The sequence below is a fragment of the Vipera berus genome, assembly GCF_964194415.1.
Source record: "Vipera berus genome assembly, chromosome: 2".
NCBI lineage: Eukaryota > Metazoa > Chordata > Lepidosauria > Squamata > Viperidae > Vipera > Vipera berus.
The window spans coordinates 81,690,889-81,709,660 of record NC_138203.1 but is presented as its reverse complement, the minus strand read 5'-3'; the positions used below and the strand labels follow the sequence as shown (position 1 = coordinate 81,709,660).

Genomic DNA, 18,772 nt, shown 5'->3' with positions numbered 1-18,772 from the left:
CAGCATGTTCTTTGCTTGCCCCTTCTTGGCGTTTCACTCCTAATACTTATGTTTAAACATTACTTTGCGAGGAATCCGCCACTAGATGGCAATGAAGTCTTATAAGTAGGTTGCAACTGCCCCCTATCAAAAAAAAAAAAGCTACCTGTATGTGAAACTATTAAAAAAAATACCCATCTCAACAAGCTGGCCCCCATAAACCTTTTCAATTAGATTACTTAGAAGCATTTATGATCAATACGTTCCAGGAACCATATATTCTTATGCTTCTAAACACAGAGAAGGACCGTTTTGAGACTGCCATCAAATCACAGAAATTCCTGAGTGACTTTCATCAATGCCCAGCTTCTTGTCCAAGATCAAAACCTTGTGTTAAAGAGTCAAGGGAATCTCTTGCCTGCAGTTGGGAAAGGGAGACAGGAATTCCACTTGTGTGAGTGAAGCTCATCTACAAGCAGATTTGATGCACAAAGGTTCTTGGTTTTTTTTAAAATTGATCCTTTGACTGCAGCCATAACAAATGATCATGACTACAAACAGATTGAACTTGACACCTTAGTGACCGTTAAAAAAAAAAACCACAAACGAATCAAAACTTTGTAAAATGTTAAGAAAAATAAAGAAAGAAGGATCCTCTCCCCATGAGCTCGATCAAGATGGTGAAGGTTCCCATCACGAGTAAAATACAGAGAGAAAGGGAAGCACAAATGGAATGGTGGTGACAGTCAGATGCTTATTTTTAAATAGTTTGTTGCAAGTATAAACTGTCGGGTAGTCTCATTTTGAATACTCCCCTTTAGTTTCCCTCAGCTCAGAAACGGTGTTGTAGGTGTGGAGAAAGGGGCCGGGGGGGCGGAATCTAAACAGAAAACAAAATGCAGAAGCGCCAAAAAAAATAAATGAAGAAGGACAACAAAAACAAATCCTCAGAAAACCAACAGGTGGAATGATGGGACATTCTCGTTATGAAAACTGTACAGTTTTAGTTCAGAAAGGTGTATTTTCCTTCCTCTTAAAAAATACTAGATGGTAGTGGTTAAGCAGCAGCCTTGATTGATAATATATTTTATGGTAAGACGTCACACAAAAGGCAAATCCTTCTTTTCATAATACACAATTAAGTTATGGAGATCGATGCCCCTGATTTAGGGAATTAAAGCATATTGAGGAAAAAAATAGGGTTTCCAGTGGCTATCCAGAGCTGAATTTTAAGAGAGTTTTCCTCAGGGTTAGGGTTTTGGAGGAGTCCCTCCAAAATGAAAGGATCAAATTCTGAACTTCCTGAAAGACAGATGATGAAGGTGGAGAAAACATCATTTTCTCCGGCGTCAAATTTCATTCCGATCCTAACCCATCCACCCTTACAAGCACAAGCTCTGCTATACCTTTTTCTTTCTCTACTTGGGCCTTAATTGCTATTTTGAATTCTATGCTCCCTCTGTAGTTCTCTAGAGTACATTCAATATATTAGTAATTACTCTTTCTTGCTGGATTATAGATTGTTCTGCCTTACAGTGCCCTTCCTCCTGTGAGCCTTTTATTTAATTCCCTGTGTGCTCTGTGCTCTATGGGCATTTTATTTCACACGCACACCATTATGAATAATATAGTGTGCATATTTGTAATGCTAATAAATAGTTATTTACTCTCAGTTCATTGTGAGGGCGGACTACACAATCCACATGGGAGAATTAAAGAAGGGAGAGATGTCAAAATCCTTGTCAGAGATGACCAGACGGAGCCCGAGGGAGGGGGTCAAATGCATCATCACTCTCAAGTCCCTTTGCATCCTTTACAAGTTCAGCCCACCTTTCAGCCCCGTCCGACGAATCACCAGAAAGAATGAGTCGAGTGACTGTCCGTTGACTCTTATTTACCGCTAATTTGCTTTGGCCAGTAATAGCTCGGGTTTCGTAAAGAACATTAGCATATAATAAACCTATATTCATTTGAACTGCCTGAATTCCCGATTTCCTGTGCTTGACATTCCCTTAGCGTATTTTGTCTTCAGATTTAAACTTGTTTCTCTGTAGGATCAATTCTGTGAAAATTACATATTTAAGGAAGATACACTTCTGCCTAAAAATTTCCCCTTTGTAAAATCCTTGCATTTCTTTCTATGGGATTTTATAGACTAATTTTTAGGGGGGGGGGAAATTGCTGTGCCTACTTTTGTAGATATCCTAGACTGGCCAATGAGAGCCTCAATATTTAACTAATTTATAGAGCCGTCCATCTCATGAGCAAGTGACTCTGGGTGGTATACAACAAAAGAAAAAAATATGATTCCAAAATTTAGTTCACATGTAGCTCTGAATCAAAGTGTCCAGAATCCGAAATGTTTCGATCAAATCGGACTGTTTTCCAAATAACTATTTCAGCATCTGAAGTGAACTGTGTGGTTGATACATGCCCTAATGTCGAACAATTAAGTTCTATAAAAATATGAATTCCTTGTGTACATCCCTAGAAAAACTACATGCTCCATGTGAGTACTGTGGAACAACCTGCCTCCAGAAGCGGTGAATGCTCCAACACTGAAAGTTTTAAAGAAGAGACTGGACGGCCATTTGTCTGAAATGGTATAGGGTTTCCTGCTTGAGCAGGGGGTTGGACTAGATGACCTCCAAGTACCTTCCAATTATATATTATTATTATTATTATTATTATTATTATTATTATTATTATTATTATTATTATTATTATTATTTATTATTATTATTATTATTATTATTATTATTATATTATTCTGAAATAGTTTTTAAATCTATATTTTAGAATGCGGTATTGAGATACCATCTCTTCAAATATTTTATGAGATAACAATATTTGCAGCCTAAAATATAATGACATGCGGTATCGGTAACAGCCAGATTTTTATTTATTTCATTTTGCCCCAAGCTATACCTAAAATAGGAGGCAAACGATCCTAACCTTTCATCTCCTTACCACTGCACTGTACCTCCATCTGCTCTTGGCTGGCAGGGGGGGAAGCTAATTTGGCTACAATTACCAAGCTTTTATCTTATGCTACATGGGCACTCAGACACGAAAGAGTGGGCATTGCAAAGCAATGTAGCTAATGCATCTCTCTTTTACCATATGTGCCTTCTACCATGCCAGAAGACAGTCAAGCAATGCCAATTCGATTCTAAACTCGGCTCTCCTTAGATTATAGTGAGGGCAGCATCTACTCGGTGCCAAAGAAAAGTCTAAAATCTCTGCCAGTGAAACATGGAATCTGCATATATTTGCATACATTTGCACAGCTAGGTATTTCTTTTTTTTTTGCTTCCAAGTGTCAGGTTCTCAAACAGCAAAAGAAAGTAAGAAGACTGAACACTTATTCTGCGCGGCACAAAATAAGAGGGGGGGGGGGAGAAAAGGAATGAATTGAAGGATGAAAATGGAAAAAAAATGTTTTAACCTAGCTGAGGCCATTAGGTATTGAAGAAGGCTGACTCTTTAATGCTTACAATTTAAATGGGTTTTGAAAGTGTAAACCTGAAATCCACCTCTAAAATGGCCTTTTTTGCCTAAACATTGATTCTGACAATTGCCTTAATAGTCAGGATACACCCCAAGGCCCATATCATTTTAAATGTGTTTTTTTTCCAGCATCACTTTTCCATACATTTTAGTCTTTTCCCAATTTCCCAGCTATTTTGCTCAACACCTGGAGTTCTAGCCTGCTGCTTGGCAGACCTAAGTAAGTTTCCTTTCATCCATACTTTACATCCAATCTCCAGCTGTTAAATTAACACAATAGCTCCTCCAGATAAAGGAGCAGGGTGAGACAGCTGCTCTTGCAGCTCAGACTGTATTATAAGCACATGTCTGTTCTAACAACAGGCTCCAGAGATGGTAGGCTCAACTCAACCTTACCCATGAAAGCTTCAAGAGTGCATTTTATTAATTAACCTGTATAGTCTCCTGTCAACATTGGCTGACTCCATGAGGCCATCGCTATCCTTCAATTCACCTTAAATGCTCCAAATCTTCAGTCTAGGATCTAAGTGACAGCTCACAGTTATCTTTATTATGGACTTTGCTTTTTCTGCTTAGTTTTTTTCCATCCCGGCACATTCCTAAACTATACATTGATCTATTTATTAAACAGAGCCAGAGCACATAGAAATATATTTGTGGGCTGTATTTTAAATTCTAAATGTATTCCTTAAGTTAGGTTGCTACAAACAAGTCTGCAGGAAATTACCATATAGATATCCTTCCATAGAATAAGAATAAGAATAAAAAAAAATCAAATGCCTAAAAGCATTTTCCCATGTGTTCATAACAAAATAGATATCCTTTGGATCACATGGCATACATTTTTTCCTATACAAATTATACTCCAGTTTAGGGGGGGAAAAACCTGTAATGAATGAAGCAGTCCTACGGTTTTCTACATACTGCGTGGCATTTCTAAACTCTTCCACAGCTGTGGGAAGAAAACAATGGAATCCAATAAAACAAGACCGTGTCTTGGTTTCAGCGGGCATGACTGTACATACCTGCCTTTTGGAGATGTTTTAAATCCCTATTGTATTTATAGCAAATATATATTACAAATGTAGCATGCCTCCCCTTTTTACCATGCAATAGCCAAGATTAATTCACTGCACTGGTACTATCCAAATATGTAATAGAAAACTGTATATTTTTTTCTTCTTCGAACAACCCTGTAATCCCTTGCTTTGGAGTGGAGTTCGGGCGACTGAATGGAGCTGAGCGTTTACTGGCCAGATGCTCTTCCTGATGCCCACCCGGTGTTCACAGCAGACAATGACTCATTGTACCCAGAGAGGGAAATATTTGCCACTACCTAGGCTCAAAACTCACAGCCCCGATTGTGAGGTGAGAGCTCCATTTCTACCATGCCGTTCATAATAGAAAACTGTATAGAAAACAGTACAAATACAATACGAATCACAAACAATACAAATCACAATACTAAAAAAAGGAAAACGTATGGCACACTACATCAAAAACTACAATAAAATTAAATAATCTAAAAAGTCTAAGGCATTTTAAAAAATATATCTCTTTTGTTTATTTAAAAAATTTCCTCCTATGTTTTCCTTCTAGTTATGCCACATTTCTCCTATAGAGAGTTCAGGAATATGTATGTACATTGCCTAATTTTTTCTTCAAAAACATTTTAGAGTTAGGACAATAATATGTGGTTGGTACGAGACCAGCAAGGAGTCACTACTAAGCTTTGTGGTCCAATTTTAATTCTGTTAAGCCTGGGCCCAGATGATGTTGGTGAATTATTGAGAATCCTACTCCAGTTTGGGTTTACTGGGTGTTAATAGCTCAACATCTGGAGAATTACAATTCCTGCCCCTGATCTACGCACAACATTCCCCTACACATCAAAATTCAAGCACTACAACAAATAAATAAACGTACATACTTGTACTCCAGACTCGTGTCGAAGCAGCAATCTTCTAATGCAGCCAGAGACTTCCTTAACAGGAGATTCATTTGTTTGTCGGCTACATCACTAGGGGAGTAAAAGTAGTAATAATATATCCTAATGGTACATTTCCCTACATTTTAAGTCTTGTAAATTATTGCAATGTTTCCTGATCTGATAACCAATTTGCTATTATTATTTATATATTCTTCTCCAGTCATAATACAAATTAACATTTTAGATACATGGGTGACAGAACCACACACACACACACACACAAACAGAGACTCCACACAACACACAATGTAATGGAATGTAGTAATGAGGTGGATTCCAAGGAGAGGGTGTGTGCATTCCAAAGGAATAAGAGGCAACTCAGTCCAGATCTTATGTGTGAGAGAAGGAGGATGAAGACAAACTCTCCCTAATCGCTCATAGAGTATATTGTAAATGCAGACAGTGGAGTCCTCAGTCTGGCAAAACTTTGTCTCTAGGCATGAAACAATAAGGAACCCAAGAATCACCGGATGTCATTATTTTTGCAATACACTCCAAAAGCAGCATCCATGATCATATGAGAGCATGCCAATGGGAGGTGTTGCTAACTTCTCTTTCTTCTCTTTGATTTCTGACATACATCTCTCAAAAGACCAAAAGAGAGGGAAATTCCTTATCCCTTGACTCTATTCTTTATGCAACAGAAGCTTTGAAGGAAAAAGGGAAATGTAGGATTCATAATCAATTTTCCAGAAAACTTGCCTTTCTTTCCATCTTTCCATCCTTCTGATTCCATTACTAAGTATTCTCAAGACTAATTTAGACTGCAGTGAGTATGTGCAAATCTATTTCCTTTCAACTCTCATCACTTGTTCAGTACAATAGCCTAAATGATCTTGCAAGAGCAGGGCTAAATAGCTATATAAAATTAAATCCGTTTTATTCTCTTTCAGTTATCAGTTTCAAAAATAGCAACTTTCTTTAAAATGTAGGTTTCCTTTTTCTGATAAAACTATCAAAGCCTGCACTTTTGTACGGTATGTCTCTCAAAGAAAAAAAACCTCCTCTCTGACTTACGATAATAAGTCCCAAATAGGATGGATGGATGGAGGAAACGGAGAGAGGGATGGAGGGAGATATAGCTGGGAAAATTATTATGAGTAGTTGCTTAGATTATACAATACTGAGTTGCCTTTTTTTATTAACAGTAGAGAGATAACTTTGCTCCCAAGTACAATGCACTGGTATTATTTTGTCTATTTTGTCTTTAACTACTTTTGATTTTATTGCTCCTATACTGTATTTCCAAGCAGTTTTTTCAACAACCTTGGGGGAAAACATTATATAACTGTAACCTCTTGAAATGTTAGTAATCACTTTTAAGCAGAATGACATGAGAGAGCAAGACATATTATTTCAAATATCAGTAGATAAATCTACTTTTGTATATTGAATATACAAGTAGAAAATGAAGTTACAAACCAATGGGGCAAACAAGCACTATGGGGATTTTTTAAAAAAAAGTTTAGTCAGCCTTTTCTTCTCCAGATACAAAGTTTGATTATTACTATTTTTAATACAATGGCTGCTTCACATCCTTTCATTTTGAGATTGGAATAATTCAGAATTGTCTCTTGTTTTCTACTCAAAAGTAATACTGTTTTACATGATGCTCATTAAAACCTTCTTGGGATATGAATGTAAAGTCAGGAGTGAATCTGTTTTGTTACTGTTGCTCCTTATAAAAAAGGTATCAAAATTATGCAGTGTTGAAATACTAAGAAAGCCCTATCCAATCTAGAGCTATTAAGATGTTGGACATTTTATATGATTTCCACTCAGCAAGATAACAGTAATGCTGGCTAGGGAGGATGGGCTATAGCAAAACACATCTGGAGGATACTAGGTTGGGAAGAGCTTAGACTGCGGAATTAGGACTTTTGATTTTGCAGAAAAGTCCACACTGAAGGAGCTTTCTCACTGTAAACGTAGCCCACGCAGAGGCCTCAGACACCACTGCAATCTTGCAGAAAGGAAAAACAATCAGTTACATGGCAGTGAAATAATGGAAGACGGAAGAAAATGGCGGACCAAGAAAGTAATTCAAAAGGAAAGCATCCTGCAGAACGGCTTGGGAAACTGTGAAGTGCAGAAGGCTAAACATGTTGCTCTGCATAATCTGAATATCTAGCACTGGAGGAAGCAAAAGTTATTTGCACACCTGCTATAATGATGGCATTCCTACCTGACTTTCTCTTCGCACAAGCGTGAAATAAACATCCCCAATGCAAGGCTCATGTGGATTTGAACAGCCTGCGACTCATCTGCATTTGGTTTCCCAGGTAACATGGCAATCAGTAAATTCAGGACTTCCTCAACCCTTTCCTTGTAGGATACAATAAAAACGGGCACCAAGAGAGACAAAGAGGTTGCAGCGCAGGAACGAGCAATGGCACTTGCGGTATTTTCACCAGAGTAGGATTTCTAGGACACAAAAGAAAAGTCCCAAAGATTCTTAGTTTGATCCTTTTTTCTGCATATAAAAGGATTCAGCACATTGCATGCCAATCTAGGAAAGCAAAAGAAAGATATAACAATGATTCCGACAGTGTGACTCTGCATACCTTTGCCTTTTATTTGGTAACATTGAAGTAAGCTTTACTCGGAAGAAGACAAAAGCAAATCTAATATATATATATATATATATATATATATATATATATATATATATATATATATATATATATATATATATATATATATATATATATATATGTAGGTCTAGAGTCTCGGGTTTCATCCCGCGTTCCTTTCATCTTCAGAAAGTTGTGGCGACGTTTCGAACAAGTCAAGCAAAAGTGCTATGACCCAAGCAGAAGAACGCACACACGAACCTGACTGACCCATACCAGAGATGCATGGCGGGTCCTCGAACTCGGAGCCAAGCCAAAGCTCTGGAGGCCACTACACAGCCCACTCCTCAGGACACCAAATCACAACACTCAGGATATTACGACACAACAAAAAACCCCACCCATTCAGAACACACCCCACCCAATCAGAAGACAGCCACGCCTCCAACCAATCGGAAGACAACCACACATCCACCCAATCAGAAGACAGCCACGCCTCCACTCAATCAGAAGACAACCACGCCTCCACCCAGTCGGAGGACACCCCCACCCAATCAGAAAGCAGCCACGCCTCCACCCAGTCGGAACACAGCCCCACCGGCAGTTGGAAGGAAAGGAACAGACAGACCACGCATTGCTCCTGAAAGCAGCAGGAGGAACACTCCGGCCTGATGATGACGGATGGGATTTCGTCGAAACGTCGCCACAACTTTCTGAAGATGAAAGGAACGCGGGAAGAAACCCGAGACTCTAGACCTACACATACAGACACCCGCGAGAATCTACGAAAACATACATACATACATACATATATATATATATATATATATATATATATATATATATATATATATATATATATATATATATATATATGTAAATTAAAATTATTAATTCATTGTATAACTTCACTGGAATTTCCTGAGCAGGCAGGAGGAGGAGGAGAAGGGAATCAACCTCAATAAAAGCTCTATGTGAATGGTTGCAGAAACATCAAATACCAAATACAAGGGAACTAAACACTTTAATTATTAATACACATTTCAATGTATTTGTTTATTTTAAAGTGTATAAACACACCTAGGCTCACCTGTCAGTTTGTAGGCACTAACAGCAGTTTATGATGATCAAACATACACTCCCAAGAGGAAGAAATACCCTGAAATCTTAAAAACTCAGTAACTATGATTACCGTATATACTTGAGTATAAGCCGACTCGAGTATAAGCCGAGACCCCCAATTTCACCCCCAAAAACTGGAAAAAGTTATTGACTCGAGTATAAGCCGATCCGCCGTTCTGCAAGCCTCTGCCGCCAGCAGAGGCTCGATCCGCCATTTTGCAAGCCTGAATACACAGGAATACCCTGTGTGGCCGCGGCTCGTCGGCAGGTCTCCGTTCCTCCTGCCGACCTTTGGGGAGGTTTGGGCGCCTCCCCAAACCTCCCCAAACCTCGGCAGGTCTCCGTTCCTCCTGCCGACCTTTGGGGAGGTTTGGGCGCCTCCCCAAACCTCCCCAAACCTCGGCAGGTCTCCGTTCCTCCTGCCGACCTTTGGGGAGGTTTGGGCGCCTCCCCAAACCTCCCCAAACCTCGGCAGGTCTCCGTTCCTCCTGCCGACCTTTGGGGAGGTTTGGGCGCCTCCCCAAACCTCCCCAAACCTCGGCAGGTCTCCGTTCTTCCTGCCGACCTTTGGGGAGGTTTGGGCGCCTCCCCAAACCTCGGCAGGTCTCCGTTCCTCCGCGCAGACCTGCCGACCTTTGGGGAGGTTTGGGCGCCCAAACCTCCCCAAAGGTCGGCAGGTCTGCGCGGAGGAACGGAGACCTGCCGAGGTTTGGGGAGGTTTGGGGAGGCGCCCAAACCTCCCCAAACAGGAACGGAGACCTGCCGAGGTTTGGGGACGTTTGGGGAGGCGCCCAAACCTCCCCAAACGTCGGCAGGTCTGCGCGGAGGAACGGAGACCTGCCGAGGTTTGGGGAGGCGCCCAAACCTCCCCAAACAGGAACGGAGACCTGCCGAGGTTTGGGGAGGTTTGGGGAGGCGCCCAAACCTCCCCAAACAGGAACGGAGACCTGCCGAGGTTTGGGGAGGTTTGGGGAGGCGCCCAAACCTCCCCAAACGTCGGCAGGTCTGCGCGGAGGAACGGAGACCTGCCGAGGTTTGGGGAGGTTTGGGGAGGCGCCCAAACCTCCCCAAACAGGAACGGAGACCTGCCGAGGTTTGGGGAGGTTTGGGGAGGCGCCCAAACCTCCCCAAAGGTCGGCAGGAAGAACGGAGACCTGCCGAGGTTTGGGGAGGTTTGGGGAGGCGCCCAAACCTCCCCAAACAGGAACGGAGACCTGCCGAGGTTTGGGGAGGTTTGGGGAGGCGCCCAAACCTCCCCAAACGTCGGCAGGTCTGCGCGGAGGAACGGAGACCTGCCGAGGTTTGGGGAGGCGCCCAAACCTCCCCAAAGGTCGGCAGGAGGAACGGAGACCTGCCGAGGTTTGGGGAGGTTTGGGGAGGCGCCCAAACCTCCCCAAAGGTCGGCAGGAGGAACGGAGACCTGCCGAGGTTTGGGGAGGTTTGGGGAGGCGCCCAAACCTCCCCAAAGGTCGGCAGGAGGAACGGAGACCTGCCGAGGTTTGGGGAGGTTTGGGGAGGCGCCCAAACCTCCCCAAACGTCGGCAGGTCTGCGCGGAGGAACGGAGACCTGCCGAGGTTTGGGGAGGCGCCCAAACCTCCCCAAACGTCGGCAAGTCTCCGTTCCTCCGCGCCCTGCCTGCCTGCTTCTTTCCGCTGCGGAAAGAAGCAGGCAGGCAAGGCGCGGAGTTTGGGGAGGTGCGCGCGCACCTCCCCAAACCTCCCCAAACTTCGGCAGGTCTCGGACGGCGGTGGCTTGGGAGAGGTGCGAGCGATCCCGGAAGCACCAAAGCCTCGGCCGCGCACAAGTCCTCGGTAAGTTTTTTTGTTGACTGGAGTATAAGCCGAAGTGGAATTTTTCAGCCCAAAAAGTGGGCTGAAAAATTCGGCTTATACTCAAGTATATACGGTAAGTGCCTTACTTTCAATGGGATTTACTTTGAATGCATATCTATAGGACTGATCATCAAACTACAAAATTATATCTTTCCCTTCGAGGCAACATTAACTGTGGCTAAATTACATTGAGAAGCACACTTTGCATAATGAGGAAAAATAGAAAGCAACTGGAACAACAGAACAGTGTGAAGTCAAGTGACATTTATTTCAAAGCAGTAAAATCAGTCACATTTGTAAAAAAAAATAATCAGAAGCCATACAGTTTATAGGTGGATTTATAAAAAGTACAAGGGAAGTTAGAGGAAAAACAATCATGCTGAGCATTAGGGAATTATGCCTTGGAAATTATTTTAAGCACAGAAATCAGATAACTACCAAATGGACCTATTTGGGAACAACTCAAGTTTTTTTTCATTTCACTTAATTAACTGCATACAAAAAAAATAAAGTTATAGAAAGATAATAAAACAAAAGAACCTTAAAAATTTAAAAAGAATAACACGGTATATAGAGGAGGTATTCATGGACACATATGCATTCATAAATGTTCTATATAAGCATTTCAATGACTGCTGGCCATATTTCATTATAATCACCCATAACTAATTTAGGCTGATAAGTGATTCGTTTCTAAACTGCTAACATCAATTCTGCAGACTGCTCAGTAGTTGGGGCTGTATTTTATCTTCCCAGCGTTAGCTATAAGCAAGAGAATCAACTTTCTTTGTTCAGATGTTAATTTCCATGCAATACATAAATACTTCTAAAAATATGAATATCTGAGATTATTAAATCTTGTCTCCATGCTGAGTTAATACATGTAATATCTCCCTCTCCAAATGAAATGATTATAGGACACTATACAAACATATGTTTAAATGAAGCATTACTCTCATTGTATTTCACTCAACATGATAGTTCACTCAATCCTTTTCTATATAATTGCAATAGAGTCTAGGAAGTCTAAAATAGTTTGTTGAGCAAGATGTAATCTAAGATTTACTGAGGTTTTTGGCTTTGATGTTAACACAACTTCCCACTGTCACCCTAGAAAATATAAATTATTAATTTGTTATTCTACCTGACCATTAATATTTGCATATCAAATTTTATAAAGAATAATTGTAACTTGTTTTGTGACACCGCTGTAAGTTTGGTTTGCACTAGATTAGATATTTCTAAGATAGAAAATACTGCAGATCCCAGTTGAGGTGTCCACAAATATTGCATTTATAAATATTACCACTGATTTGTACAAATTAATACTTGAGCTTTGACATAGAAAAAGATTCTTCATGTTTATATATTGAGCCTAATTTTAAATCCCACCTTCTACCCCAATTTTCAATAAAATAGTTTTTATATTATGAGATTTGGATTGCTCCATAGCATACATTTAGCATGAGAAAAAGGATAAAATATATAATTTCCTAGAAAGAATTATCTCAAATATCAAGTTGATATAGAGGAATTTGACATCAATTTTGATCCCAAGATAGTCCAACTAACCAAGTCATAATGTACAAATATTTCTAGAGTGGCCCAAGTAGACTTTCTATCAGAAGAATTCCTCCCAGATTTGATTCTAATCAAAGACATGCAAATGATTTAATTCAACGGTTGGAAAAAAAACAAAATCCTGTTCATCCCTCTTTAACAAACATTTGATGTCTTTAGACAAGAAGAGTTATTATTTTGCCCCACCTACCTGTTCGGCACTTACTTAACTGAAACTCATTTAGAATAGATCGTAGAACAGCAGTTTCCCCCCAACTAATGTTTTCAAATATGTTGGGCTTCAATTCCCATAATCCACAGGCCAACACAAATTTAGTTCATGTAAGAATTGTGGGAGCTGATATGTAAAACATCTACAAATCAGCAAGTTGAGAAAGGCTGCCCTATCATATTTCCACCACCCGCAGTTGCCAAACCACTTAGATGAGTCCTTAGCTCCTTAGGAAAATCTGCAATTAATTATTTGCTGGACCTTTCACTTCTCTATAAAAGCCTCTGTCCAAAAGGATAGCCATCTTATTTAACTGCAAAAACAGGCTGAATGTGATTATACTAGAACAGAGGAAAACGCAAGTGCCACACCTCTTCTGTTCCTGTCTCTCCTATCCGTTCCAAAACTTTGTGGGGAGGCACAGCCAAAGTGCATAATGTACACAGGGAGTTTTATTAAAAAGAAGGACAGAAGCAGCGGAAGGGAGAAGAGAGAGGGAGGCTAAGCGACCAGAGCCAAAAGCAGAAAAAATATGAGCCAGCAGTGTGCTGCAGCTGCCAAAAAAGCCAACACAGTGCTAGGCTGCATTAACTGAGGGATAGAATCAAGATCACGTGAAGCGTTAATACCACTTTACAATGCCTTGGTAAGGCCACACTTGGAATACTGCATCTAGTTTTGGTCACCACGATGTAAAAAAGATGTTGAGACTCTAGAAAGAGTACAGACAAGAGCAACAAAGATGATCAGGTGACTGGAGGCTAAAACATATAAGGAACGGCTGCTGGAATTGGGTATGTCTAGTTTAATGAAGAGACGGATGTGGGGGGACATGATAGCAGTCTTCCAATATCTCAGGGGTTGCTATTAGTCAAGCTATTCTCCAAAGCGCCTGAAGGCAGGACAAGAACCAACGGATGGAAACTAACCAAAGAGAGAAGCAACCTAGAACTAAGGAGAAACTTCCTGACAGTTAGAGCAATAACCAGTGGAACAACCTGCTTCCAGAAGTTGTGAATACTCCAACACTGGAAGTTTTTAAGAAAGAGACTGGACAGCCATTTGTCCGAAATGGTATAGGCTTTCCTGCCTGAGCAGGGGGTTGGGCTAGATGACCATCAAGATCCCTTCCAACATTATTATTATTGTTGTTTGTTGTTGTTATTATTATTTGCAAATCTGCTTTTGCGTGTAAATCTTCATCTCCATTCCACCTCCCATAAATCAGAAGAATCAGATCCTGGGGGAAAACATTGGGTGGTGAAGCTGTATGAATGGTCACCTCCTATAAGATGAATGGGTTCTGCAGTGCAGGTGTTTTTGGGTTTTTTTTGCCTTAGGGTCCCTTTGAGTGCCCATACATTCTAATGAAGTAGCTTATTAGTAATTTACACCTAATTGGAGATATATTATTAAAACAATTCTATGACACTATGCACAAAAAAGTTAACATTTTAAGTCTCATTTGACTGACACTATACGGTAACTGACAACGGTCCCTGCGTTTGGTTCTTTCTCTCACCCACCTGTTGCATCATTCCTCGAGCACAGCCATTTGTAACAAGATAGTCTCTTTCACAGCATAGAAGAAGTGATATCAAAGATTCCAGAGAAAGGGGGGGGAGATTAACATTGAGATACCAGTGATCATTTCAATGTTGCCAGCCATGTATACTTTTTCCTTAGAGTGCGCTAACTTACAAAACTGAAAGACTGCATGCTGTTTAAGCTTTGTTATCAACCGTTTTGAACCTTCCTAACGCTATTCTACTCATCCCATTCATTCAGACTCTTCCTCACTTCACTAAAACAACATTTTAAAGCTGCACTCTGCTTATGCTCCAAAAAAAGCTACGCCTTTTCTGCCTGTAATTGACCAAAATGAGATACAGCCTTTTAATCTTTTATTTCTTCAGCAATGATGAATCGGTAGCCACTATCTATGACAAAGACAGTCCATCTTTCAGTGGTCAGGGGCCACAGATTAGAAGATAATGATCACAGTCAGCATGGAATTGAGATAATAATATCACAAAAGTTGATTGTGGTAGGATTTTGAGAAGATTCCAGGCCTGATGCTTTTTTGGTAGGGTAAAGCTTAAAAGATGGGTGTGTATATATGTAACTAGATATAGCTATAACTATAACAACTATAACTATATATAGTTATACTTATGGATTAAAAAAACCAAAGCATAGACAGAGTCGAGGTGAGTTCTTGTACTAGTCTACTAGCCACCTCCAAAATGGTATGTCTCCATTGGGGCCCCAAGCTAGTTGGCAAAGCCAAGATTTCAGGATCTTTCAGAAGGCCATGAAGTTGGGGCAGATCTCAACTTGGAGGAAATATTCCAAAGGGTGGGAGAAAAGAATCTTCTCCTGGACCCTGCCAGTTGCAATTCCTTGGCCAATGGGATCTGGAGCATGTCCCTTCTGTCAGAGCAAATGAGGCAGAGGAATCCCATTGGGTTGAGACAGTTCCTCATATAAACTGGACCTATGTCATCTAGGGCTTTAAAGGTGATAACCAACACCTGGAGTTATACCTGGAAGCAAAGCAGTAGTTTGCACAACAGTGGTGTAACATGGCCACCTCAGGACCCCTAAGATTGTTTGCACTGCTGCATTTTGTGCCAGTTGTAGCTTCCAAGTGCTCTTCAAGGGTACTCTCAAATAGAGTGCTTTGAAGTAGTCCAGTGGTGGGATTCACATATATGAAAACCGGTTCTCTGTGTGGATGCCACTTCTGGAAGTCCATTCTGGGCCAGGGCAACAAAAAATTAGCTACCGGTTCTGCCAAAGTGATGTGACCACTTTGGACCACTGCAGTAGTCCAAGAACAAGAAGACCAGGGCATGAGTGACTAAACGCACGGCCTTACAATCTGGGAAAGGGCACAACTGGTGCACAATCTGACGTTGTCCATTGTGCAAAGGATCTCCTAGCCATGATCACCAACTGGTCTTTAAGCAGGAGTTGTGAGTCCAGGAGGATGACCAAGCTTCACACAGATTCTGTCTGGGAAAGTGCAATTCCATAAAAAACTAAAAATGTTAAGCTCCAGGATCCTGAAACTTTATGTACCCAAAGCCGCTTGGTTTTACCAGAATTCAGCTGATTTCTGATTGGCTTTTGATGCTGCTGACAGATCTACACTGAAGGCATATCTACGATTAGAGAATGAGAATAGATTCCATGTGTAACGTTTCAAATGTAAGGTTATTCTAAAAGCCCAGATGAACCAAGTAAAATCCAAATGAATTTTCCCCCCCACCCCCCAGTACAATAAAGCAGCGGTCCCCAACCTCTGGGCTGCTCCGTTTGTGTGAGTGGCAGGTGCTCGCGCTGGAAACTCCATTTGTGCGAGCGGCGGGCACGTGCACCCGCCTCTTGTGTAAATGGGGCTGCGCATACCCGTTGTTTCCCAGAACCCTCCCCTCTTCCCTTCTCCTCCAATCCGCAAAGCTAGAAAGGTTGGAGACCCCTGCCAAAATGTACAATTGTAATAATGATTCTTCTGCTAAAATCTCCTTTGACCCACCTGATAGAACCAAGGGAAGATTCGCCCCTTGGGGCAATAGTGACTGTCTACGATGCTAAGGAGGGTATCGATCACCATGGAAAGCCAGTGTTTTGTTGGAAGAAAGTCTGGTTCAGTCTGCATAAAACAAAAGCACTGAAAATTATCTAATAACTTTCTTTTTTAAAAAAAAATCTAGTTATTTAAATTATGTAATAATTTTATGAACTGACCAACAATAGAACACTAAGCATCATTATAAGAAAAATACTCCTGAATTAGTATGTATATGTACATGTAGACATAAAGACTGAATGACATTCAAAAAATATAACCCCAAAAATACCGTTCAAAAGGAATTGGAGTACAATTCTAATTTTATTACTGTAGCAAGTAATTTTCATAGCGGTCAAACAAATATGAGATGGCAATTTTAAATAAGCAATTTATATAGATTTTCATCATTGTTTTTCTTCTCGTGGACATGAACTACTCATGTTTTCAGCGATATTTTAAGCAACTGAATATAAAACTCATGTACCTGATTGTGCCTTATGCTAGAACTTCATGGTCAGTTATGAATGTTTACGTATACAGTATTCGTTTTACAGTTAAAGCAATCAAGTCATTTTTGACTCACATCAAATTGTTCTTCAATGTCTGAAGTAAGTTCTTTTTCATGCTTTGCAACAGCAACTGCCAGTCCTGTTAATGCTAGAAGACAATTCCCTTTAACCACTGGGCTTTCCCTGTTGAACATCATGTATCCGTTGTCAATGAAATAAAGGAAAAAATAAAGGAAGGAGAATGAGGTTAGAGAAATCGAATGGAAAAGCCATCCCTTTTCACCAATATGGTAACTTCTAAAACTTTTAAGATCTACAAATTTTAGGATTACCACCCAGCATATATGTTTGAATTCTGAAAATATGTTAATGCCCATAATAAAGATAATAGAGAAATTATCTTATATTTAGTGATAAGAACAAAAATATTAATTTGTGTGTGTGTGTGTGAGAGAGAGAGAGAGAGAGAGAGTTAATAAGACTTATGAAAGCAACTTTGTTTTGCAGTTGTTCATCCTGTATGATGGGACAGCGTTTTTTTAGCAAGATTTTCTTTTAAACAATCTTAGGTCAAATATTGCTTCTTAAGGAAAGCGTATCATGAAAGGGATGTAATAACAATATTTGTTTAAAGTAGATTGTCCCACTTCAATAACAACAACAACAAAAAAACAGACAGGCACCTGCCACATAACATCCTGGACTTAACAATTGTCGATAAGAAAGACAAAAAAGTCTGAATAGTGGACGTGGCAATACCTGAAGACAGCAGAATAGATGAGAAAGAACTGGAGAAAATAACAAAATACAAAGAACTAAAAATAAAAATAAAACGACTGTGGCAAAGGCAAGCAAGGATACCAATAGTAATAGGTGCCTTGGGTGCAATCCCTAAACAACTGGAGCATCACTTTGAACACCATTGGCATTGATATATTCACCATCAGTCAATTGCAAAAGATGGCTTTACTGGGAACAGCTTCCATCCTGTAATGGTATCTGTAACACCATTAAATATCCACATCTGCCTATCCTAGATCCTTGGTTGTTGTTGTTGTTAGTTGCGAAGTCGTGTCCGACCCATTGCGACCTATGGACAATGTTCCTCCAGGCCTTCCTGTCCTCTACCATCTTCTGGAGTCCATCTAAGCTCACACCTACTGCTTCAATGACTCCATCCAGCCACCTCATTCTCTGTTGTCCCCTTCTTCTATTGCCCTCAACCTTTCCCAGCATTAGGCTCTTCTCCAGTGAGTCCTTCCTTTTCATTAGGTGGCCAAAGTATTTGAGTTTTAGCTTCAGGATCTGGCCTTCTAAAGAGCAGTCAGGGTTGATCTCCTCTAGGACTGACCGGCTTGATCGCCTTGCAGTCCAAGGAACTCGCAGGAGTCTTCTCCAGCACCATAGTTCAAAGGCTTCAATTCTTTGGCGCTCAGCCTTTCTTATGGTCCAGCTTTCACTGCCATACATTGCAACTGGGAAGACCATAGCCTTGAGTATACACACTTTTGTTGACAGGGTGATGTCTCTGCTTTTTAGTGTACTGTATAGATTTGTCATGGCTTTCCTCCCAAGGAGCAAGCGTCTTTTAATTTCTTGGCTACAGTCCCCATCTGCGGTGATCTTGGAGCCCAGGAAAATAAAATCTGTCACTACCTCCATTTCTTCCCCATCTATTTGCCAGGAATTGAGAGGGCCAGATACCATGATCTTGGTTTTCTTAATGTTTAGTTTCAACCCAAGTTTTGCACTCTCCTTCTTCACCCGCAACAAGAGGCTCTTTAGTTCTTCTTCACTTTCTGCCATTAGAGTGGTATCATCTGCATATCTTAGGTTGTTGATGTTTCTTCCGGCAATCTTAATTCCAACTTTTGATTCATCTAGCCC

General features: G+C 40.6%; 1 protein-coding gene across 1 annotated transcript in view; it reads right to left on the bottom strand.

Annotated features, from left to right (window-relative positions):
* Nucleotides 1–18,772, bottom strand: part of FOCAD (focadhesin) — a 156,922-nt gene that overhangs the window by 25,985 nt on the left and 112,165 nt on the right. The window contains exons 25-28 of the mRNA XM_081317526.1: nucleotides 16,960–17,068; nucleotides 16,341–16,457; nucleotides 7,665–7,903; nucleotides 5,420–5,509 (exon numbers count right to left, since the gene is read on the bottom strand). Coding sequence (XP_081173652.1) covers nucleotides 5,420–5,509; nucleotides 7,665–7,903; nucleotides 16,341–16,457; nucleotides 16,960–17,068 — 555 coding nt within the window. The remainder of the gene's footprint in view (nucleotides 1–5,419; nucleotides 5,510–7,664; nucleotides 7,904–16,340; nucleotides 16,458–16,959; nucleotides 17,069–18,772) is intronic.